This window comes from Lissotriton helveticus, chromosome 6 (genome assembly GCF_964261635.1).
Source record: "Lissotriton helveticus chromosome 6, aLisHel1.1, whole genome shotgun sequence".
NCBI lineage: Eukaryota > Metazoa > Chordata > Amphibia > Caudata > Salamandridae > Lissotriton > Lissotriton helveticus.
The window spans coordinates 1,370,824,643-1,370,848,772 of NC_136067.1; the positions used below are offsets into that span (position 1 = coordinate 1,370,824,643).

The 24,130-nt window shown below is 48.3% G+C and overlaps 1 protein-coding gene across 1 annotated transcript in view; it reads left to right on the forward strand.

The window, feature by feature from the left end:
• Positions 1-24,130, forward strand: part of TULP4 (TUB like protein 4) — an 865,190-nt gene that overhangs the window by 577,027 nt on the left and 264,033 nt on the right. The window contains exons 8-9 of the mRNA XM_078649123.1: positions 3,772-3,996; positions 13,901-14,135. Of these exons, the coding sequence (XP_078505249.1) occupies positions 3,772-3,996; positions 13,901-14,135 (460 nt within the window). The remainder of the gene's footprint in view (positions 1-3,771; positions 3,997-13,900; positions 14,136-24,130) is intronic.

A 24,130-nucleotide genomic window follows, 5' to 3' on the forward strand; every position in this document is an offset into this window, starting at 1 on the left:
TTAGTTAATCAAGCACGCATCTGTACATGCTATAAAATAGACAAGATGCTCTGTCATTTAGATCAGTCTTTCTACATCCACGCAGAACGTTATGTGCAATTTCCTGAGGCCATTGGGCATTGTGGCTTACTAATGAGTCCCTACATTCACCATGTGGCAATTCCCCTAAGGGTTTGCCGGAATGTGAGCGTGAGTGGTTATCTCGATTGCTGACATCATTTATTAAAGCATTTTATATCGCATCAACCTAGTTCCAGGAGGCAGGGAGCTCTTTACAGAAAACATTTGTATTGTTCTGAAGTACCTCAAAAATGTATTGATGTTAATAGAACAGTATTGTTTGTAGGTTCTAGTCGAGACCAGAGAACTATATACAGAATGCAGTTCGGAAGGAGGTGGTAGAAATCTGTAATTAGCCTGGCAGTAAATAACACTGAAAAGCGTTTTTTAATATATTATTATTTACAACGAATATTACAATGAACTATGCAATTTGCAACTTTCATTTTATGCATTATTAGATCTGTGACACAAGGAGGTGGAGTTGATTTTAATGGTGCAACACAGACGCAGGCATACTTGGGTGCACCCCTTTATGATACACGCTCACATAGACTGGTAGTTACCATGTATACGCCAGCAGTTATTCTATGGGATCTCTCTTCTTCTTCACTGTTGATTTGTGGGATGGACATGGACTGAAGCCGTTGTCCTTACAGTTATAATAGGATGAAGTAGTATACATATACTATATCCCTATAATGGTACTTCATTTAAAAGTTAGAAATGTCTGTTTCCTGTATAACTTCAAAACCTAATAAAACAAAAAAAGGAGGTGCAGTTTATTTGCCCATAATCAACACTATCTTTTGGTCAAGTGTCAAAATTTGGATTAAAACACATCTCCATCCATGAACACAGTCTCCTGTTAACAAGTGGTTGCCAGAAAACAACATTCAGAAGGCTCTTATACACTTTAGCCTTTTCTTCTGCGAGCAGAATGCAGCCTCAACAGCTGAAATTCTTCAGCACGTGAAGAAAAGATGGCTGTCTCACTACTGGTTTATATATGTTACACCTTGTATTGGAATGATAACCTTTCATGATTGTTTACAAAGGTTTGTGTGAATTGACACTTTATTGAAAGGTGAACCTAAATAGGAATAATATTTCACTAATATCCACTCCTATTGTTCCTAAAACAGCCACACAGCCAAATTGCTTTGGGTCCTGACAAATATAAATTGGTAGGCCACATGTAGCTTGGGACTCTGGATTATTTATTTATTTAGCGATTTATAAAGCGCCTGGTGACCCGGAGGCATCCCCGCACTAATGATACAAGTGGAGACCAGAGGGGGAAGGGGAGCTGCTGGGGGTCGCGTAACTAGTTAGCATGGATGGATGGTGTAATAATCTACAGCTAAAACCGGGGTAGGGATGATTCTGGGAATTCTGCCTTCTGCGTAACTTGTAGCATTAGGTAGTCTTAGGCATTCCTGATTGGTCTGGTGCGTGTTTAGCCATTTTTGTCTTCCTTTCTTCTTTGAGTGCTAGCATTTTGTGACTATGGAATACAATTAAAATACATGCATAGCTGTCAAGTTGCCAACAGTAGCAGTGACTACGTGTACAAAATGTAGGGAAGATGTGCAAATGGAGTTAGAAGGTTTAACAACACTCTAGAAGTATAACAATGTAGAAACTGAGAGGCCCAAATATTTCCTTCCATTTTTTTCCTACTTTTCTTTTCACCCCTATTAGACCATTGAATTCAGACTCCTCTGTTTTACTCCCATCTCTCCGTCACTTACATATTTTTATTTTGCCCTTATGTAAGGCTAACTCCTCGCACACACCGGCCATGAAGATTACCAGTAAATTTTTCGATTTGGGATTCATCCTGGCCAAAAGGGAGCTCACACTACATTGGAAAACTAGGGGGGGCCCCAGCTTCCTGAGATGGCGGGGATGTTTTCAGCAATGGGCGTCTAGTGAAGGGACTCTTCGTTTACAAATAGCCAACCGCGCCAATAACGATAAGGCACTAGAAACAGCTAGGGCGTGGAGTGCGCTAGTAGTAGAATTACAATCCATGTCAGAAGTCGCAGAGAGCAGTGAGGCGGAGGTCCAGGCGAGCCAGGGAGAGGCGACGGAGGTGGGGAGGACGGGGGCACCTACTGGGGACACAGTACACTAGGCCTACATACCCAATTGCAGCTGAGGCACTGAAGGGTCATACTGAGGGTTGTGGAAGATGGTCTGAGTAGCATGCACTGGTTTGCATGATGTTTGGACCCCTAATGTGTTGGGGAGTTACTGTTCAAGATCATGGAAAAGTCTCATGCTGTTCATGTAGATTTATGTTGCACTGCGAGAATAACGACTGAGGCACACTGACATGGGGGGGCGGGGGTAGTGGGGGTGGGGGGAGCGAGATAGATAGGGTGTTGACACGTGGGGCACATTGGTTGTGCTATTGCTATGATTCGTGAAACTGATGGAGCCACTGCCACTTGATTGTATGTTGATGTGTAAAACCAATAAAACTTTGTTTAAAAAAATGTAAGGCTAACTCCTAGACCTTCTACGCCATACCATGTCGCATATGTGGCACAGTGCAACACCTCCCAACATGCGGGACAATGGGATGAAATATGTGGGTCCTAGCCATAGATTCTTGCAGCTGCATGCTTCCAAGGTAGATAAAATAAAACTCCTAAGACAGGAGTGATACAAATCCTGGGTGGGGTAGTCATCAAAGAGACGGGGGGGATGGCAGAACCTCAAACCGGATGTGTTACATGGGCAGGCGAGAAAGTGCATGCACACTCTCATGCAAAGTTACACTATCAATCGCACATGGCTAGCTCCTTCCACCACTCCGCAATTGCCTCCTAGTGAATCCTTGATTCATCATAAGCCACCTCTCTTTCCTCCTCAGTGCAGCTCCCCCGCCCCCCTTGGGTTTTCATCTACAGATAGCAGAACTTCGGGCATGGAGATCATTGCCTTTCTTTGGAAGGCAAGAATCTAAGAATCCAGGCGCAATCTTATACGCACATGTGGGATCGGACTATGATGAGGATGGCCTTGTGATAGTTTGTGTCGAAGGCAGGCTAGCAATTCGTTGGGCTTGCTGCCCTGAGCTCCCTTTACTCAGGGTGTCCAGTGCTTCATTGACCATCCGGATCGATAACGTTTCTGGGCTGGAGCAGGGTCTGAAGCCTAACTGGTAAGTTGGTTGCTGAAGATGCCTAGAAGTTGGATAACAAATGTTCGCAGCACTCCACTATCATTCCCAGGAAAGACAAGTATGTGATGGAACAATATTGCTATGGTGTCTGTCTCAGATTATTTTTTTTAGAGGCGCTTATAGGTAGCATTAGCCCTGTTGTTAAGGAGAGAAATCTGTCCTTTTCAAATTTAGCTCAGATTTACCTGTTGGATTGAGCAGTTCCTGGTATGCATCAAGTCTCCGATGACTGGGGAAGCACCATTATTGTTTTCCGGTATCTTTCCTCTCTCCCGCCAGTACGGCTAGTCTTCCTGCTGGGGGCACTGGGGAATTATCCAAATGCTATTGGTTTTCTAAAATACCTGTTAATAATGTATTAAATACATCCACAATGTGTTCCATTCTTCACACATATCATTCAGCTGATATAACGTAAACAAATGTATGAGTACCAGACACACACTACTGTCAGCTGAGGGTAGGAGTTCTGTTCCGTTTGTGCAGCTGACTGTGCCCTCCTTTCTTTACCACAGCGTCCTATCACTTCTATCTGCTGGGGTCACAGGGATTCCCGCCTGTTCCTCGCCTCTGGACCGGCTCTCTACGTGGTTCGTGTAGAGCACCGGATCTCTAACCTGCAGCTCCTATGCCAGAAAGCAATTGCAAGCTGTTTGCGGGACGACAAGGACATTGGCAAGCTGATTCTGCCCCCTCGACTGTGTTCGTACCTCACAACTGCCTTCATATCAACAATTAAGGTAAACAAAATCTGGTATGCTTATTGCAGGCGCATACGACTGGGAAGTGCTTGGCTTAGAGTTGATCTGTTATTTGCCTTATATTGAATTAAACTCATAACCCAGAGGTTCCTTAAAAATGCCTCTGTTAGTTGCAGGTGCTGCTCTTGCAATAGTTAACTTGTTCACTCCGTTTCAGCCATTAAGTTATTGTATTTTATTTTGTGTATATCTGGAGGAACCATTACTGGTGATCAAGGGAATCAAAGGCCTGTTATTGATTACTTTGATGTCACAGAAGTGTAAACAAAATTCATTTTTCACTGCTGTGGTTTCCCTTCTTCACAGCGGACTCTTTTCCCATGTTCCTTTGCTACGAAAGGGTCGCAAAAGGTCTGAGTAAAACGGTTGAATATGTAATAGGGTCTCTCTCCCAAGTTACTAGGTGAAGGCAAGGGGGTATTATTTGCTAAGAAATCAGCAAGTTCCTTGTCGGAACTAGGAAGCCTCACACAACTAATGAGCTGGATGACATGTCTCATTCAGCCTGCTTGAGATGTTGTTTAAATCATCGGCTTCCTGCTCCTACGTCAAGCCGGCGCTGCAATGCCTGACGGGTAACAACAAGTGTCACTCTTTTACGGAGATCTTTTGTTCCTTGCCGTGATATGCTGATATGTGTGCGGCTAGAAAAGGTGAGGTAGTGAGCGAAAGGTGATTTAAAAAAAGTTGGATAGTCCACAAAGTAACCTTTAATCATGTGGCTAGCCACTTTATTAAAAAGTGCAAAGAGGGGTATCGAGGACCAAAGTAACTATTAGTATGGCCTCATTTCAACCCTCAGACATGGTCAACATGTTTCATGCCCAAAGAGGCAATTCTTCAGGACCAGATAGTGCTCATATACTCGTTAGGTGCCCAGAGGTGAGCTACAGGGTATTAATGATACAACCTGGTGGGTCTATGACTATAGCAGGCTGTGAGTACTGCATCACCGTCAGACCTAGGGATCAAGCAAAAATAACAATAACAGCATCATCATTATTTGCCCCAACGCTTACATATTGTGCGTCGTATTTATCCCAAAAGACAATACCGCACCCCGGCATATGTGATCTTCTAGGTGCCGAAAGCAATATTTGTAAGTAACATGGTGAAGGGAGAGAGACTATTATTACATTCGTCGGGACATGACCCAAAGCTCATTAGGAACATGTGTGAGTACTACTCTTAGGTAGAGGTATGTTGCTAACTAACAATAGTACCTCTTGGGTAGGAAGTTTATCGTTTAAAGTGTGCAGCCACTATACCCCAAGGGGGATGTCAGGGACTCAAGGGGATGATTGCCATTAAATTCATGGGGCTTACCATTGCGAACCCACTGTCAGTCTGCGCGGCTAGTTCCTGTGGGGACTGTGCTAGGGACCTAGCCCTGTCAAGGGAATTGACAGGAAAAGAAAACAAAACAAAACAAGGGGTTAAAGCCAGGACGTTGTCGAGGTAAGTCAGTGGACCACGTGTGGCCTCGCCCCGCCAGGCTGCCCCGCAAGGTTGGAGATAACACCCGTTGGAGTGACCGGGTGAACTACAATTCCCACCCACGTACACGAATGGCCCCTGATTGGCCGCCTAGGCAATCGCGTCATGGCGGTCCCGCCCCCACTGGGACTCGCACGCCCTGTTCTTAATGACGGCTGAGCTCCAGGACTCCACCGGCTGTTCCGCGTGCATTGACACGCCGTATGTGTGTGGGGGTAGGTTTGACCGGCGCTGTCTCCTCGCCGCTAAGGTAAGCCCTCTGTGCCGAGCTACTACTCGCCGCCGGGCCTATGTGACAGACTCACTGCAGGGGCCCACGTGGGGCGCCGCGTACCGCTGGGCTGCTAATGATGGGGACTCCCCTTGCTTGGGGCCGACATACGATCCCCCGCTTCTATAGCCCAGAACACCGCTGGCCCCACCCTCGACCACCTGGGTTCCGCCGGTGCCCATAGCAGGGCCCGGTCACTCCAACGGGTGTTATCTCCAACCTTGCGGGGCAGCCTGGCGGGGCGAGGCCACACGTGGTCCACTGACTTACCTCGACAACGTCCTGGCTTTAACCCCTTGTTTTGTTTTGTTTTGTTTTCTTTTCCTGTCAAGTCCCTTGACAGGGCTAGGTCCCTAGCGCAGTCCCCACAGGAACTAGCCGCGCAGACTGACAGTGGGTTCGCAATGGTAAGCCCCATGAATTTAATGGCAATCATCCCCTTGAGTCCCTGACATCCCCCTTGGGGTATAGTGGCTGCACACTTTAAACGATAAACTTCCTACCCAAGAGGTACTATTGTTAGTTAGCAACATACCTCTACCTAAGAGTAGTACTCACACATGTTCCTAATGAGCTTTGGGTCATGTCCCGACGAATGTAATAATAGTCTCTCTCCCTTCACCATGTTACATACAAATATTCCTTTCGGCACCTAGAAGATCACATATGCCGGGGTGCGGTATTGTCTTTTGGGATAAATACGACGCACAATATGTAAGCGTTGGGGCAAATAATGATGATGCTGTTATTGTTATTTTTGCTTGATCCCTAGGTCTGACGGTGATGCAGTACTCACAGCCTGCTATAGTCATAGACCCACCAGGTTGTATCATTAATACCCTGTAGCTCACCTCTGGGCACCTAACGAGTATATGAGCACTATCTGGTCCTGAAGAATTGCCTCTTTGGGCATGAAACATGTTGACCATGTCTGAGGGTTGAAATGAGGCCATACTAATAGTTACTTTGGTCCTCGATACCCCTCTTTGCACTTTTTAATAAAGTGGCTAGCCACATGATTAAAGGTTACTTTGTGGACTATCCAACTTTTTTTAAATCACCTTTCGCTCACTACCTCACCTTTTCTAGCCGCACACATATCAGCATATCACGGCAAGGAACAAAAGATCTCCGTAAAAGAGTGACACTTGTTGTTACCCGTCAGGCATTGCAGCGCCGGCTTGACGTAGGAGCAGGAAGCCGATGATTTAAACAACATCTCAAGCAGGCTGAATGAGACATGTCATCCAGCTCATTAGTTGTGTGAGGCTTCCTAGTTCCGACAAGGAACTTGCTGATTTCTTAGCAAATAATACCCCCTTGCCTTCACCTAGTAACTTGGGAGAGAGACCCTATTACATGTCCACACCTAGGGGAACTTTGTACAACCTTTGTTTCTTGTTCTCTGGACAGGTACACTGGACCCCTTTAAACATAGTCCATCTTCGTCCCCTCTTTTGTTCATATATATTGCGTGGGTCACCCCCACCGGACACGTAGGATACCAAGAGTGACACTTTTTCACTTCTATGGCCCATAATACACTGGGTGGTTGTCCCCAGTACCCCGCACTTGCGGTCCGATTTCGAAATTCCCTGTTAATACACTACACCTAGCCACACCCCGTCCATTATGGAAGATGTACCAGGTCTCAGCTTTGATGATGACGCCATTGACGAAGCCCTGAGGGCGGCACCGAGTTTACTCACCTTATCCACTACCGCTACCTCTGGTGCTACTAGTGACGATTGGGCCATACTTACTGATTTGAAGAAAGAACTAATAAGGATTACGATGCATGGGATAATGATGACCGAATACCTGAGAAATAAAATTGCCCCTCAAGGCCTCATTGTGAACATTATACCCAGACTCTTCCTAGAAGATAAACAATTTAAGGTCGACTGCGTCCAGGTATCCTGGAAATGTACTAAAGATTTACTCTTCTTAATCGTACAAACATCTAAACGGCTGTCAGAGGCCTTATTAGAGAAAATCTCAGCCATAGAAGCCACAATGAGAAGTGCGGTCAATAAGAACACCAAGGCTAACTTCACCACCAAATTAGCGGAGATCAACCAAGAAATGGCAGATCACCACGAATACCTTCTGAACCAAAAAACAGCCAAACTACAGAAAGATATTGCTAAATTTGAGAAGGAGAAGGTGTATCCATACTTGAAGGATGGCTTCAAGAACAAAAAGACAAATTACTCCTCGGATGAAAACACAGATAACAACAGCCGACGAGGCTCCACTAGCAGTGACTCAAGTGGAGGATATAATCCTAGGAACAACCGGGCCCCACAACATCCCAACTGGCAACCAGGATACCATCAAGGACCAGTTTTTCATGGCCCCCCCCACATGGCACCTCCATGGCAATACCCCTTCTACCAACAGGGTCCACCGCAATTTTTCCCCTCAAATCCGCCACCTTTTCAAGGCAGAGGTTGGGGCAGAGGAAGAGGGCGAAAGCGAGGCGGACAGAAAGGGGTCCAGTGGCAAGACCAACCGACACCACAGCCTTCGGTAGAAACCAGGAGCACAACCAGGGGGAGAAGAGTCCGACGGTGAATCTCTCGAAAAGAGCTCTGACCCCCGTGGAAAATCATGTTCTAGAAAAGGGACTGGGCTTTGTCCCCACTCCCACTCCTGATAAAATTCAGGAAATGATTGAGATTAAACAACTCTTCAGGAAGATACGCTTGAGAGCCTTCTTCCAAGACAAACCTGAACCAGACAATCTAGATACGGGTCTACGGAAACCCTCCACCTTCACACCTACAGATGGGATGGTCCCCCCGGAGATTCTGTTTTTTGAGAGGGCCGTCCTTAATAACCTTACTAACAAACCACAATGTAACCAATTCAATAATCTGACTAGAGCGGAGAGACAGGCTTGCCAAGCTCTAGGGAATGACAACACGATCGTCATCAAGCAAGCGGACAAAGGGGGTGCGACAGTCATCCAAGACTATGATGCATATGACCTGGAATGTAGACGCCAACTTTCCAACACTTCACACTACAGACCCCTCACCATAGACCCTACCAAACGCTTGACAACCACGATCATGAGTCTTGTGATAGAGGGAGAAACCAATGAATGGTTGTCTAAAAAGGAAGCAGAATTCCTCATCACCAACGAACCAGTCACGCCCTATTTTTACACACTGCCCAAAATTCACAAGGGGGTCACCCCAGTACCGGGAAGGCCCATTGTCTCGGGAATAGGGTCCCTCCTAGAACCCCTGTCTCAATTTTGCGATGTCTTCCTGCAGCCATTAGTGAAGAAAATTCCTTCCTTCCTCCAGGATACCAGAGATGTCCTACGTCTGATTGAAGATATGGATGGGAGGGAGAATGTCGATTTGATATTGACATTGGACGTAGAAGCCCTCTACACGAACATCCCTCAACAAGCCACACTAGAAGCAGTGGAGACTGCTCTGAGATCTGAGGAATGGATATCACCCACCCCCATCTCTTTCATCATGGCTCTTGCAAGTATAGCCCTGACAGAAAATTTCTTCAGGTATGAATCGCAACTGTACCACCAGATCCGTGGCACGTCCATGGGTTCTACCTTCGCGCCGAGCCTGGCCTGCATATACATGGCTACCTTCGAGGAACACTTCATCTATCCTGCCCCAACCAATCCATTCCTCGAACATCTATCCCTCTGGCGTCGCTATATCGACGACATTTTGATCCTATGGAAGGGGGATCGGACGAGCTGTGAGTCATTTTGCTCTTGGATTAATCTCCAGAATCCGTACCTCAAATTCACGGGTACCATTTCTGCACTATCTCTCCCCTTCCTCGACCTTATCATCAGGTTGGATCCCTCAGAGATCACCACCACTCTTTACAGGAAAGAGACCGACAGGAACAGTCTCCTCCCTTACCAGAGCCATCACACCAGAGCCTTGAGGGATAACCTACCCTTCGGACAATTCCTCCGAATTCGCAGAAATTGCACATCAGTGACTGACTTTGAACGTGAAGCTTGTACCTTACAACACAAACTCCAGGATAGGGGCTACCCTACCAGACTCCTGAAACAATCAGTCAAAAGAGCACGTAACAATAATAGAGAAGCCCTTTTGGAGACGAATACCAAGCCAACAGATGATGTCATCACGTGCGTAACTACGTACACCAAGAATTCCACCTTCATCAAGAAGATAATCAATTCCCACTGGGGCACTCTGAATTCTGCTGGGCTGGATATTCCACGTCCACGCTTCGCCTTCAAAAGAACTGCCAACCTGAAGGACACCTTGACCCACACTCGACCCAAGAAGTCAAGTACCCACCACGAGAATACACTTTGGGACCTGCCACCAGTGGTCGGTCATTTTAGATGTGGTAACTGCATCGTCTGTCCCCAATCCATACAAAGCAAAGAGATCAAGCTTTCAACATCTTTCACTTGGCACATGAACAAACATACAAACTGCAATAGCAGCAGATGTATATACATGCTCATATGCCCCTGCGGGCTCAAGTATATAGGCATGACAATGTGCACTGTGAAAACACGCATAATCGAACATAACAGCAACATTCGCTGTATTAAGACACACACAAGGCTTTACGAACATTGCAAAGAAGCGGGCCACAGAACAGAAAACATCAAATGGATAGTTTTAGAATGTCACCCTTCCATCCATCAACAGGCACTGCATAGATTGGAACAGAGGTGGGTGCACCGTTTACAATTAGACACCTGTGGGTTGAATGACTCGATCCCTTGGAATCAACTAGCAAGATGATTCTGCTAATTGACCACCATGAATCTGCCTGCTCCCGACTGACTATGAGACTGGACATCTCTCCTTTATATAATTAGATTGACAGGGTCACACCAGTCCCATGGGTACATTGGCACTCTCACTCCTCAGACTACCCCCGTGTAACTCTATCCCACACGGTCTTGCCACCCCCTCATGGCCACCAATCCCTAAGGGCGCACTTGGATGCCCAGCCACCTGTGGGTCCTGCCAGTGTTGGGTATCCCCATACAATTTTTGGACGAACACTTGATATTCTTACCCTGCATTTCTAGTCCTTCGGACGTCCCCCGACAGGGCCAACGCCCAGCCTTACACCTCCTGAAGGCCCCACCAAGCCTGGGATGCCATCTGCCAAGACTGTAGCCCCCTTTAGCCTCGGGACCTTCCCGGGCGTGGCCTCTGCTATGCCTCGAACCTCCGCCGGGGGTCAATACATATATATACATATATATTTCTTCTCCATCGACAATAACTTTTCCCTCGAGGGACGAACCGCCAATGGTACTTAATGCACATTACTACGCTGGGGTCTGCGAGTCATGACACTTCGCTCCAATCCCTGAGCACTGCCACCCCCGCTACTGTAGTACTAACATCTAAAGAATTTAATAATGAACTACAATTCCCATCCACGTACACGAATGGCCCCTGATTGGCCGCCTAGGCAATCGCGTCATGGCGGTCACGCCCCCACTGGGACTCGCACGCCCTGTTCTTAATGGCGGCTGAGCTCCAGGACTCCACCGGCTGTTCCACGTGCATTGACACGCCGTATGTGTGTGGGGGTAGGTTTGACCGGCGCTGTCTCCTCGCCGCTAAGGTAAGCCCTCTGTGCCGAGCTACTACTCGCCGCCGGGCCTACGTGACAGACTCACTGCAGGGGCCCACGTGGGGCGCCGCGTACCGCTGGGCTGCTAATGATGGGGACTCCCCTTGCTTGGGGCCGACATACGATCCCCCGCTTCTATAGCCCGGAACACCGCTGGCCCCACCCTCGACCACCTGGGTTCCGCCGGTGCCCATAGCAGGGCCCGGTCACTCCAACGGGTGTTATCTCCAACCTTGCGGGGCAGCCTGGCGGGGCGAGGCCACACGTGGTCCACTGACTTACCTCGACAACGTCCTGGCTTTAACCCCTTGTTTTGTTTTGTTTTGTTTTGTTTTCCTGTCAATTCCCTTGACAGGGCTAGGTCCCTAGCGCAGTCCCCACAGGAACTAGCCGCGCAGACTGACAGTGGTTTCGCAATGGTAAGCCCCATGAATTTAATGGCAATCATCCCCTTGAGTCCCTGACATCCCCCTTGGGGTATAGTGGCTGCACACTTTAAACGATAAACTTACTACCCAAGAGGTACTATTGTTAGTTAGCAACATACCTCTACCTAAGAGTAGTACTCACACATGTTCCTAATGAGCTTTGGGTCATGTCCCGACGAATGTAATAATAGTCTCTCTCCCTTCACCATGTTACATACAAATATTGCTTTCGGCACCTAGAAGTTCACATATGCCGGGGTGCGGTATTGTCTTTTGGGATAAATACGACGCACAATATGTAAGCGTTGGGGCAAATAATGATGATGCTGTTATTGTTATTTTTGCTTGATCCCTAGGTCTGACGGTGATGCAGTACTCACAGCCTGCTATAGTCATAGACCCACCAAATTGTATCATTAATACCCTGTAGCTCACCTCTGGGCACCTAACGAGTATATGAGCACTATCTGGTCCTGAAGAATTGCCTCTTTGGGCATGAAACATGTTGACCATGTCTGAGGGTTGAAATGAGGCCATACTAATAGTTACTTTGGTCCTCGATACCCCTCTTTGCACTTTTTAATAAAGTGGCTAGCCACATGATTAAAGGTTACTTTGTGGACTATCCAACTTTTTTTAAATCACCTTTCGCTCACTACCTCACCTTTTCTAGCCCCACACATATCAGCATATCACGGCAAGGAACAAAAGATCTCCGTAAAAGAGTGACACTTGTTACCCGTCAGGCATTGCAGCGCCGGCTTGACGTAGGAGCAGGAAGCCGATGATTTAAACAACATCTCAAGCAGGCTGAATGAGACATGTCATCCAGCTCATTAGTTGTGTGAGGCTTCCTAGTTCCGACAAGGAACTTGCTGATTTCTTAGCAAATAATACCCCCTTGCCTTCACCTAGTAACTTGGGAGAGAGACCCTATTACAGGTCCACACCTAGGGGAACTTTGTACAACCTTTGTTTCTTGTTCTCTGGACAGGTACACTGGACCCCTTTAAACATAGTCCATCTTCGTCCCCTCTTTTGTTCATATATAAAACGGTTGAATGGCATGCGATGCTTTGCTGCCTACACACATCCTCTCCCTTTTCTCCTGCACAAAGCTTGGGAATCCGTTTTGCTCAGCAGTGGCTCAGTTTGGTAGAAGTACTCCTGCAAGACAGAAGGAAGCATGTGAGGCAAGAGTAAAGAAAAGGAAGAGACAGGTGAAGGCAGGTGGTAGGATGCCAGTTTAAAAAAAAATAATACACTGCAGTGAGGGAGGCTTATAAAGATATGAGGTATATTTTGAAATATATTGGTCATGGAGAGTAAGTCTGAGGGAGGTAACAGGGTGGCAGGATCGGATCGCATATATTTTTTTAAATGCCATTCAAGGGAATGTGTGAGTGCAACTCGGAAAGAGGCTTGAAAGGGAGACGGGATGCAAATTACAGGGTTTAAAAAAGTAATAATTTAGTGTGGTAGATGCGAGTGTAGATGAAGTGAGGGTCACCACTGGGAAGTATACTAAAAGTCCACATCATTTGAGAAAGCCCATGTTTTGTTTCAGTCTCCTGTGACTCGTATCACTATGTATGTCTGCTCTATGAGGTTAGCTTGAAGCTGCAAAGAGCAAGCTTTCAGAGTGTTGTACACGAAAAAAGACTTTTACTGGGATAGGGATCAGTAGAGGGGTATTTTACGCCTCTGATCCAACTGACCTGATAGACACTGCAAGCTTCTTTTCATTATTTGATGTCATTCAGGTTCCCCTGGAGAAAGAAAAATGTTGATACTCACCCAAGTTCAGTTCAGGTCTGTGTTTTGTGTAGATGTACCGCCAAAGCACCTCTGCTTCACCATTGGTATTGAGATGTGAGGTCCATCGTCACCTGTAGCCTTTAGTCATAAACGAGGCAGCAACAAAGGACTTCTCATAATATACCTGGCTAATTCTGACGTTTTCTTTTTTTGCTATTTCATGTGATTCAAGACCTTTAACTGTCTGTTAAATGTAGTTTTATTAGCTTAGGACGGTCATGATCTTTCTTTCTTGCAGCCTCCCATTCCAGACCCGAATAATATGCGGGATTTCGTCAGTTACCCCACGGCTGGCAATGAAAGGCTGCACTGCACTATGAAGAGGACGGAAGATGACCCAGAGGTTGGAGGTCCCTGTTACACGCTGTACCTCGAGTACCTTGGTGGGCTGGTCCCAATCTTAAAAGGGCGCAGAATCAGTAAACTGCGCCCTGAATTTGTCATCATGGATCCCAAAACTGATGGGAAAGCAGGTACCTAAGAAATGAAAAATAATCCCTTAGTTGCTTGTTGTTTAGCATTTTCTTTTCTTGATGCACATCGTGTTCTTTGTTTTAAGTTTGGAGTGAGTGCATTCAATTTTCTGTTGTATCATTTTGGGCCATGTTTTAACATTGAACCTGGGCATTCATCTGTAATTGCCATGTGGCAGTTTAACCCCTACTACACATGCCATAGTTAGAACTCCCACCTAGCACTGTGTAGGCCATATCTAGATCTTGAAGGATTTATGCGAATCCACCAATATATTGGGATTAATTACTGGCAGAAAACAGTGAACCAGAAAAATAGTTCCTTACCACAACTAATTGTCATTGTTCGCTGTTTGTTGCAGATCACTCAGTTAGTTACCTTCATTGCCATCATGATCACCACAACTCAGAAAGATAAATAGATTTGGGAAATAGGAAGAGTAGAGAAATTACACCTTTAAAAGTTTAGAAGAGAAAGAATTAAAAAAAAGTCCAGAAAAATTAACCCAAAAAAGAGGTATGAGAAAACAAACTGCAACTGTCTGCCATCTTGAATATTTGTCATGCATATTGTCCTTTTTTTTGGATCCAAATTATGTCAAGAGCCAACTGCACTGTTCTGTGACTACACAAGGTACATTTTCTTGACTCCCAAAGCTCAAGGTAATAGGCAAGTTTTAATGATGCTTGTAGCAGAAACAGAGATACTTCAATATTTCAACAGATCAGGGCTTAACAATTTCCTCAAGATAGTCTGGACGGTCTAAGCAAAAACTATCCATTAAACTGTGATGCCTTTCTGTTCATATGCATAGATATGCAAGAAAGACTTTCAACTGAAAATGGCAAAGGGTATGTGTTAGACCTGTCTGGATTTTTTGCGTAGTCCCTCCCAATTATTATTTATTTTGTCCCCTTTTTGCCCCTCATACCCTTAATAATTTTTGTGTCTACTAGTTTTTTAGGTGTTGGTCAAGGGGATAGGTGTTCTTTTCCCCCTCATAATTTTTCACCTCAGGCCCAGAGGCTTGTTCTGACAGGAAAAGTTGGAACCACACAAAATGGTGGCTACCAACTGCCCTAACTGTCAAACTCAGAACTTGCCCATAGCCTAGCATAGGGCGTTCCAGAACCTTCTGGTCCATTCTGGACCACTGAGGGGCAGCCTATATAAGGCGGAATGCGGGGCAGCCATTTTGTCTACCTGTGAGAGTCAGCTGGAGGACAGGCTATCTTGAGAGGTGGGGGGAGACTAGTGAAAGGGTTGGTCTCCTGGATTGGGAAGCAGCCTAATAAATCCACTTCTCTACCCTTCCTTTGGGATCCTTGTCTTGTCCCCGCTGTGGATGATTAAGGGAGACCCTGGGCGCCTGACCAACCCCTAGCTTAGGAATAGTGGGGTGTCAAAGGAGAAGGAGACTGCAGTGCTGCGGTGCGCAGTCCTCTGCCCAGTAGAGAGGCTTCTTCTTGGAGCAGTGTTTAATAGAGGAAGGGTTAATCCTTGTGGCCCCCCCTCGTGCAGTGGACATCTGCATTCTGCCTCTGTCTGCCGTGACTTTCTTTAGTGGCAGAACCTTTCCCCCCCCCCAGAGTTCATCACTTACTGGCTGGGGCAAAATCTAGTGGTGGAGAGGAACCATCCTTAAGAGAGGCGGAAGCAGGGTAAGGCTGAGTAAAGTGACCCCCAAGCCAGCGCTGGTGGAATAGCGCCGGATTAGCACTGAGGTCGCTGGAAATGTGAGGAGAGGTAGCGAGACCGTCGCTGGACGCAGGCGCAGTCCTGTGGTGATTACCCCGGCCCCAGTGTGTGAGGAGAGCGAGGGGAGGCGCTGACGCGAGTGCGCGATCTCAGGGCTGGAGACACTGCTCCTTCGTGCATGCCCTGTGAGACCGCCGGTTTCTGGGAGGCGGCGCCGGCTGGAATCGAGGAGAGGAAGTAGCCATCAACTTCGCCGGTCAGCCTCAGCGGGGCCGATCGACAACTGAGTGGCCTGTAGCTAGGACCCCGGCAGCGGGTCCGGTTTGTACTAGAAGGGGGAGTTGTGTTCCCCGTTTTTCCCGCCCCAGCATCAAGTGAGCAGCTGGCTGGGCGGGAGGAAGCAGTCTGAGGCAATCGAGACCTCGAGGGAGCCTCCGGATAATCGAGGCACCGGCTGGACTAGGAGAGGCCGTCTCACAGTACAGTAAGGAGAGGGGTCCTTGAGGGCTCTGATAAGAAAGGGGGAAGAGCGGAACTGGCCAAGCAGTAGCTGTTAATGCTAATTTTTCTCCAGCTATGAGCTTTGGGCTGAAGGTGCCTACTTCTCAAATAAAAGACTCAGTTCCTCCTTGACTGAGTGGGTGTTAATATGAAAACTGAGTTTCTAAATCATCTCTAGAACTGCCTATCTATTGTTGGGGAGGATAAGTGTGGAAGTTGGGAAGTTTTGGGCACTATATAGTAACTATGCCTAATTAAATGCTGGAAACTCTAGTAATGTAAAGTTGATGATTTAAAGCTAGCACTTTGGCAGGGACTGTATTAATTTCCTGACTAATAAGTATTGTGCTTTCATCTCTAAAAGGAAGTCTGCATAAGATGTCAATTTAAAAACTGTGAAAGACTAGGAACATTTACAGGTTGAATGTATTGAGTTGTAATTCTCTTTCCACAGACAGACAAGTGGTATCATTTCTCCTGATCTATGTGTAAATTTTTCCTGTGCGAATACTGAGAGCTAAACCAAAGAGAATCTTATTTTTATAAAACAGCTCATATTTTCCTAACAAATTGGTGTAGTGTCCTTTTTAAGTGCTATTGCGTGGATTTACTGTTGGGTGGTCTGCAACCTTCACACTGTGCCTCTAGAATTGTATGTCTTACCCCTAGGCCAGGCTACCCTAGGTGACCTGACATCCCAGGTTCTAACATTTGGTGGCAGCGGTGGGATTCTGACTTGGTTGCAGCTACTCATTAGTAATTCAACGCAATACACTGACCTACACCAGGAGTTTTCTCCTTGCGGCCCTCCTAATTTGAATTTTGTTTTTCCAAATTTATTTCTGGTGGTGGGTGGAGGTTAACCTCAGGTCACTTCTTGGTTTTCTCCTGTGTGTTAATTTTATTCCACAGTGAAAGATGGAATTGAATTTTAAAGAGCTAGAAGCCAATACTGTGACCCAACTCAGAGAATGGTGTCAGCAACAAGGGGTATTCTTTAACAAAGGTGCCAAGAAAGGCGAGTTGCTGACAAGCATAAGGGCATGGGTGGAAGCTCATTTAAGGGAAGAACCAGATACTGAAGAGAGTGACGGGGACACTGTCCTTGAGACTGCAATGTTGAACCAAGCTAGAAGGGGGAATCTGCTGACAGGTCCCAGGACACCTTCGAGGGCGGGCAGCAGCGTCTCAGAGAGGGGTTTAACTGACGCTGAGCTAGAAGATAGGAGGGAGGAGAGGAGAATGAAGTTGGAATTAGCTAGGATGGAGATGGAAAGGGAGGAAAGGAGGTTAGCCCATGAGCGAACCATCAAAGAGATGGACCTACAAGCCTTAATACAAAGGCCTCCCAATCCAGATAATGGTGGCAGCGAAAATAAAGTGAACACCAGGGAACCCAGACCCTATTTACCCAAAGATGTCATCGCTAGTTACACCCCAGGCGATGACATTGCCAAATGGCTGGCCGCCTACGAAGTTTCTCTAAGGGCTCACGGGATCTTAGAAACTCACTGGGGAGGTGGGCTGTATAAATACATGCCACCTGCTGGCAGAGACACCTTGTTGGCTCTGGAGCAGGATGAGCAAACCCACTACCCTACAATGAAGGTGGCACTGGTGAAGAAGTTTGGACTTACCCCTGAAAGGTACAGACAGAAATTCAGGGGAAGTCACAAACTGAGTACCCAGAATTGGGTAGACTTTTTAGACTACGCCAAGAAAGCTTTGGAGGGTTGGGTCAAGGGCAGCGAGGTGAAAGATTATGAGGGGCTGTACAATCTATTTTTGAAAGAACACCTCCTTCTAGAAATGTTTTCCCGAGTTGCGCCAACACCTGGTGGACAGCAAGCTGACTGATCCCCGGAAGCTTGCAGAGGAGGCGGACACTTGGGCAAGTACCCGGGTGTCCTCAAAGGGGACTGGAGGGGATTCTCAAAAAGCCGGACAGGGCGCCCCCCAGAAGAAGGAGGGGGGAGATAAAAAGAAGGAGTTCTCCAAAGGTCCCCAAAATACTTTCCAAGGTAAGGGAGCAGGTTTCACCCCTAGGGCAAACCCGCCCAGAAACCCTAATCCTGGCCAAAGCCAGCAGCCAAGGGTTCTCCACTGTTTTGAATGCGGTGGTGTTGGACATTATAAGGGAGATGTCAGATGCCCAAAGAGACCACCCCCTCCCACCGGAGGAAAGTCACCGGGAGTAGCTAGTGTAGCGCTCGGGGAGGAGTTGCCCTTAGATAAGGGGGGTGAGTGGGCGGGTGTCACCTTAGTGTCCCTGGGAGAGCGGGAGATGGTTCCAAAGATCCAGGTGCCCCCAAATACTACAAAGTATGGGCAATGGGTTATCATCAATGGCCAAAGAGGGGAGGCTCTGAGAGATACAGGAGCAGTATGACTATGGTGAGAAGTCAACTGGTGTCTCCAGAGCAGGTTGTTCCTAATGTACTCCACCCCGCCGCGATGGCTGACGGCAGAATGGGCCACTATCCAGTGGCTGAGGTTCCCTTTGAGTGGGAGGGGGTTGCAGGTTCACTTCGAGTTGCCGTAAGCCCTGCCGTGCCAGTTGATTGTCTGTTGGGGAATGACATGGAGCACAACACTTGGAGAGAGGTGGAATACCGGACGCATTCTGCGATGCTGGGTACACCTGACTGGGCCTGTGTAAGCACACGGTCTGCGACTGCCCGGAGAGGGAGTTCGCCTGGGTTGGAGCCTGGAACAATGGCCCAACCCGCTGCCAAAAAGGGACAGACCCGGAGACAGGAAGAGCCTGCTTCGGCTTCCACGCCCCATGTGTCAGATCGGCCACCTGCGGTGGTAGGCCAGGAGTCCATGGAGGGGGAAGTAGACTCTCTGGAGGATTTACCCATCCCTGCTGAGTGGCATGTGGAGGGAGGACCTACCAGAGAGGAATTCTGTAAGGGGCAGAGGGAGTGCCCTACCCTTGAGGGACTGAGGCGTCAGGCTGAAGCCCAGGCAGCAGGTGATGCTACGGGACACCACCATATTTACTGGGAGGATGGACTCCTCTACAGTGAACCCAAGGTACCCCTACCTGGCTCATCAAGGGCCTTGGTGGTCCCGCAGCAATACCGAGCCTTTCTGCTGGAATTGGCTCATGCGATACCACTGGCAGGACACTTAGGCCAGGACAAGACCTTTGCACGGCTTGTCCTTCACTTTTACTGGCCTCAGATGAAAGTGGCGTCCAACACATACTGTCGGACATGTGTATCCTGCCAGGCCAGTGGGAAAACAGGGGTGAAGCTAAAGGCTCCCCTGGAACCACTCCCAGTCGTTAGCACCCCCTTTGAAAGGGTGGGCATCAACATTGTAGGGCCATTGGATCCACCAACAACAGCTGGTCACAGGTTTATCCTGGTTCTGGTGGATCATGCCACACGGTACCCAGAGGCCATCCCTCTGAGGACTGTTACTGCACCTGTGGTGGCTAGGGCCCTGATGGGAATCTTTACCCGTGTAGGATTCCCCAAGGAGGTTGTGTCCGACAGGGGGACCAACTTCCTGTCAGCTTACATGCGGACAATGTGGAAGGAGTGTGGAGTGACCTACCGGTTCACCACTCCTTATCACCCCCAGTCAAATGGACTGGTTGAGAGGTTTAATAAGACCCTGAAGGGCATGATAAAAGAAGTCTGCCGGAGAGCTTACGGAGGAAATGGGACGTCCTCCTGCCTTGCTTGCTGTTCTCTTACAGAGAGGTGCCGCAGAAGGGAGTGGGCTTCAGCCCCTTTGAATTGTTGTATGGGCACCCTGTGCGTGGGCCTCTCAGCCTGGTGAAGGATGGATGGGAAAAGTCTCCCAGAAAACCTCCTCAGGATGTGGTGAGCTACATGCTGGCCTTCAGAAGCCAGATGACCAAGTTGTGGAAGCAGGCTTCTGACAACTTGGAGGCCAGTCAGGCAGTAATGAAGGAATGGTACGACCAAAATGCTCACCCGGTGGAGTTGGAGCCTGGCCAGAAAGTATGGGTGATGGAACCTGGAGAGCTAAGTGCCCTTCAAGATCGTTGGACAGGCCCATTTGAGGTGTTGGAGAAGAAGGGTAAGGCCACTTACTTGGTGGATCTTAAGACCCCGCGACAGCACCTACGGGTGCTGCATGCCAATCGTCTCAAACCCCACCATGAGAGGCCAGAGGTCATCCTGATGTTGGTGACTGATGGTGCTGAGGAAGCAGAAAGCGAGCCTCTCCCGGATCTCTTTTCATCTCAAGAGAAGGATGGGTCGGTGGAGGGAGTGATTCTCTCCCCATCCCTAACTCCTGAGCAACGAGAGGATTGCCGCCAGGTATTGGAGCAGTACTCTTCGCTGTTCTCCCTTGTCCCGGGAAGAACCCACCTGTGTACCCATGATGTGGACACAGGAGACAGCCCCCCAGTGAAGTCAAAGACCTACAGGCTGTCGGACAAGGTGAAGGCTAGCATCCATGGCGAGGTTGCCAAGATGCTGGAGCTAGGAGTGATAGAACCTTCCAACAGCCCTTGGTCCAGTCCGGTGGTGCTAGTGCCAAAAGCCGCCCCACCAGGCACCACACCAGAACCGAGGTTCTGTGTGGATTACCGAGGACTGAACTCAGTTACAAAGACTGATGCTCATCCAATCCCTAGGGCGGATGAGTTAATTGACCGGCTAGGAGCTGCCCAATACCTAAGTACCTTTGACCTCACTTCAGGGTACTGGCAGATCTCCTTGACAGATGGAGCAAAGGAAAGGTCAGCCTTCTCCACGCCTGAGGGACACTTCCAGTTTTGTGTGATGCCCTTTGGGCTCAAGAACGCCCCTGCCACATTTCAGCGGCTGGTGAATCAGGTCCTCTCTGGAATGGAGAGTTTCTCTGCTGCCTACCTGGATGACATTGCTGTCTTCAGTAGCAGTTGGGAGGACCATTTGCAACATTTGCAAGCAGTTCTCCAGGCCCTGAAAAAGGCTGGATTGACAATCAAGGCCAGCAAATGCCAGATTGGGCAGGGGTCGGTTGTGTACCTTGGACACTTGGTGGGTAGGGGGTCAGTGCAGCCCCTGCAGGCAAAGATTGAGGCAATCATGGCCTGGGAACCCCCCAAGACACAGACTGAGGTCCGAGCTTTCCTGGACCTCACAGGTTACTACCGTCGCTTTGTGAAGGGGTATGGCACTATTGTAGCGCCCCCCACAGAGCTCACCTCCAAGAAACAACCTCGACGGGTAGTTTGGACGAAGGCTTGTCAGCAAGCCTTTGAAAAGTTGAAGCAGGCAATGTGTATAGCACCGGTCCTGAGGGCCCCCGACTTCTCCAAGGAGTTCATTGTCCAAACAGATGCATCAGAACATGGCATTGGGGCAGTGTTATCGCAACTAAATGAAGAGGGCCTGGATCAGCCTGTAGTCTTCTTATCCAGGAGACTGCTTCCCCGGGAACAGAAGTGGAGTGCAATTGAGAGGGAATCCTTTGCGGTGGTGTGGGCTCTGAAGAAGCTGCGGCCATACCTCTTTGGCTCGCACTTCCTGGTTCAGACTGACCACCGACCCCTTCGTTGGCTGATGCAAATGAAGGGGGAAAATCCCAAGCTGTTGAGGTGGTCCATCTCCCTACAGGGAATGGACTTCCGGGTGGAACATCGGCCTGGAGTGGACCACGCCAATGCAGACGGTCTCTCCAGGTATTTCCGCCTTAGTGATGAGGACTCCCAAGGGGTTGGGTAGTTCTCCCCACTTTCAGCTGGGGGGGACGCGTGTTAGACCTGTCTGGATTTTTTGCGTAGTCCCTCCCAATTATTATTTATTTTGTCCCCTTTTTGCCCCTCATACCCTTAATAATTTTTGTGTCTACTAGTTTTTTAGGTGTTGGTCAAGGGGATAGGTGTTCTTTTCCCCCTCATAATTTTTCACCTCAGGCCCAGAGGCTTGTTCTGACAGGAAAAGTTGGAACCACACAAAATGGTGGCTACCAACTGCCCTAACTGTCAAACTCAGAACTTGCCCATAGCCTAGCATAGGGCGTTCCAGAACCTTCTGGTCCATTCTGGACCACTGAGGGGCAGCCTATATAAGGCGGAATGCGGGGCAGCCATTTTGTCTACCTGTGAGAGTCAGCTGGAGGACAGGCTATCTTGAGAGGTGGGGGGAGACTAGTGAAAGGGTTGGTCTCCTGGATTGGGAAGCAGCCTAATAAATCCACTTCTCTACCCTTCCTTTGGGATCCTTGTCTTGTCCCCGCTGTGGATGATTAAGGGAGACCCTGGGCGCCTGACCAACCCCTAGCTTAGGAATAGTGGGGTGTCAAAGGAGAAGGAGACTGCAGTGCTGCGGTGCGCAGTCCTCTGCCCAGTAGAGAGGCTTCTTCTTGGAGCAGTGTTTAATAGAGGAAGGGTTAATCCTTGTGGCCCCCCCTCGTGCAGTGGACATCTGCATTCTGCCTCTGTCTGCCGTGACTTTCTTTAGTGGCAGAACCTTTCCCCCCCCCCAGAGTTCATCACTTACTGGCTGGGGCAAAATCTAGTGGTGGAGAGGAGCCATCCTTAAGAGAGGCGGAAGCAGGGTAAGGCTGAGTAAAGTGACCCCCAAGCCAGCGCTGGTGGAATAGCGCCGGATTAGCACTGAGGTCGCTGGAAATGTGAGGAGAGGTAGCGAGACCGTCGCTGGACGCAGGCGCAGTCCTGTGGTGATTACCCCGGCCCCAGTGTGTGAGGAGAGCGAGGGGAGGCGCTGACGCGAGTGCGCGATCTCTGGGCTGGAGACACTGCTCCTTCGCGCATGCCCTGTGAGACCGCCGGTTTCTGGGAGGCGGCGCCGGCTGGAATCGAGGAGAGGAAGTAGCCATCAACTTCGCCGGTCAGCCTCAGCGGGGCCGATCGACAACTGAGTGGCCTGTAGCTAGGACCCCGGCAGCGGGTCCGGTTTGTACTAGAAGGGGGAGTTGTGTTCCCCGTTTTTCCCGCCACAGCATCAAGTGAGCAGCTGGCTGGGCGGGAGGAAGCAGTCTGAGGCAATCGAGACCTCGGGGGAGCCTCCGGATAATCGAGGCACCGGCTGGACTAGGAGAGGCCGTCTCACAGTACAGTAAGGAGAGGGGTCCTTGAGGGCTCTGATAAGAAAGGGGGAAGAGCGGAACTGGCCAAGCAGTAGCTGTTAATGCTCATTTTTCTCCAGCTGTGAGCTTTGGGCTGAAGGTGCCTACTTCTCAAATAAAAGACTCAGTTCCTCCTTGACTGAGTGGGTGTTAATATGAAAACTGAGTTTCTAAATCATCTCTAGAACTGCCTATCTATTGTTGGGGAGGATAAGTGTGGAAGTTGGAAAGTTTTGGGCACTATATAGTAACTATGCCTAATTAAATGCTGGAAACTCTAGTAATGTAAAGTTGATGATTTAAAGCTAGCACTTTGGCAGGGACTGTATTAATTTCCTGACTAATAAGTATTGTGCTTTCATCTCTAAAAGGAAGTCTGCATAAGATGTCAATTTAAAAACTGTGAAAGACTAGGAACATTTACAGGTTGAATGTATTGAGTTGTAATTCTCTTTCCACAGACAGACAAGTGGTATAATTTCTCCTGATCTATGTGTAAATTTTTCCTGTGCGAATACTGAGAGCTAAACCAAAGAGAATCTTATTTTTATAAAACAGCTCATATTTTCCTAACAAATTGGTGTAGTGTCCTTTTTAAGTGCTATTGCGTGGATTTACTGTTGGGTGGTCTGCAACCTTCACACTGTGCCTCTAGAATTGTATGTCTTACCCCTAGGCCAGGCTACCCTAGGTGACCTGACATCCCAGGTTCTAACAGTATGTTTTCTTT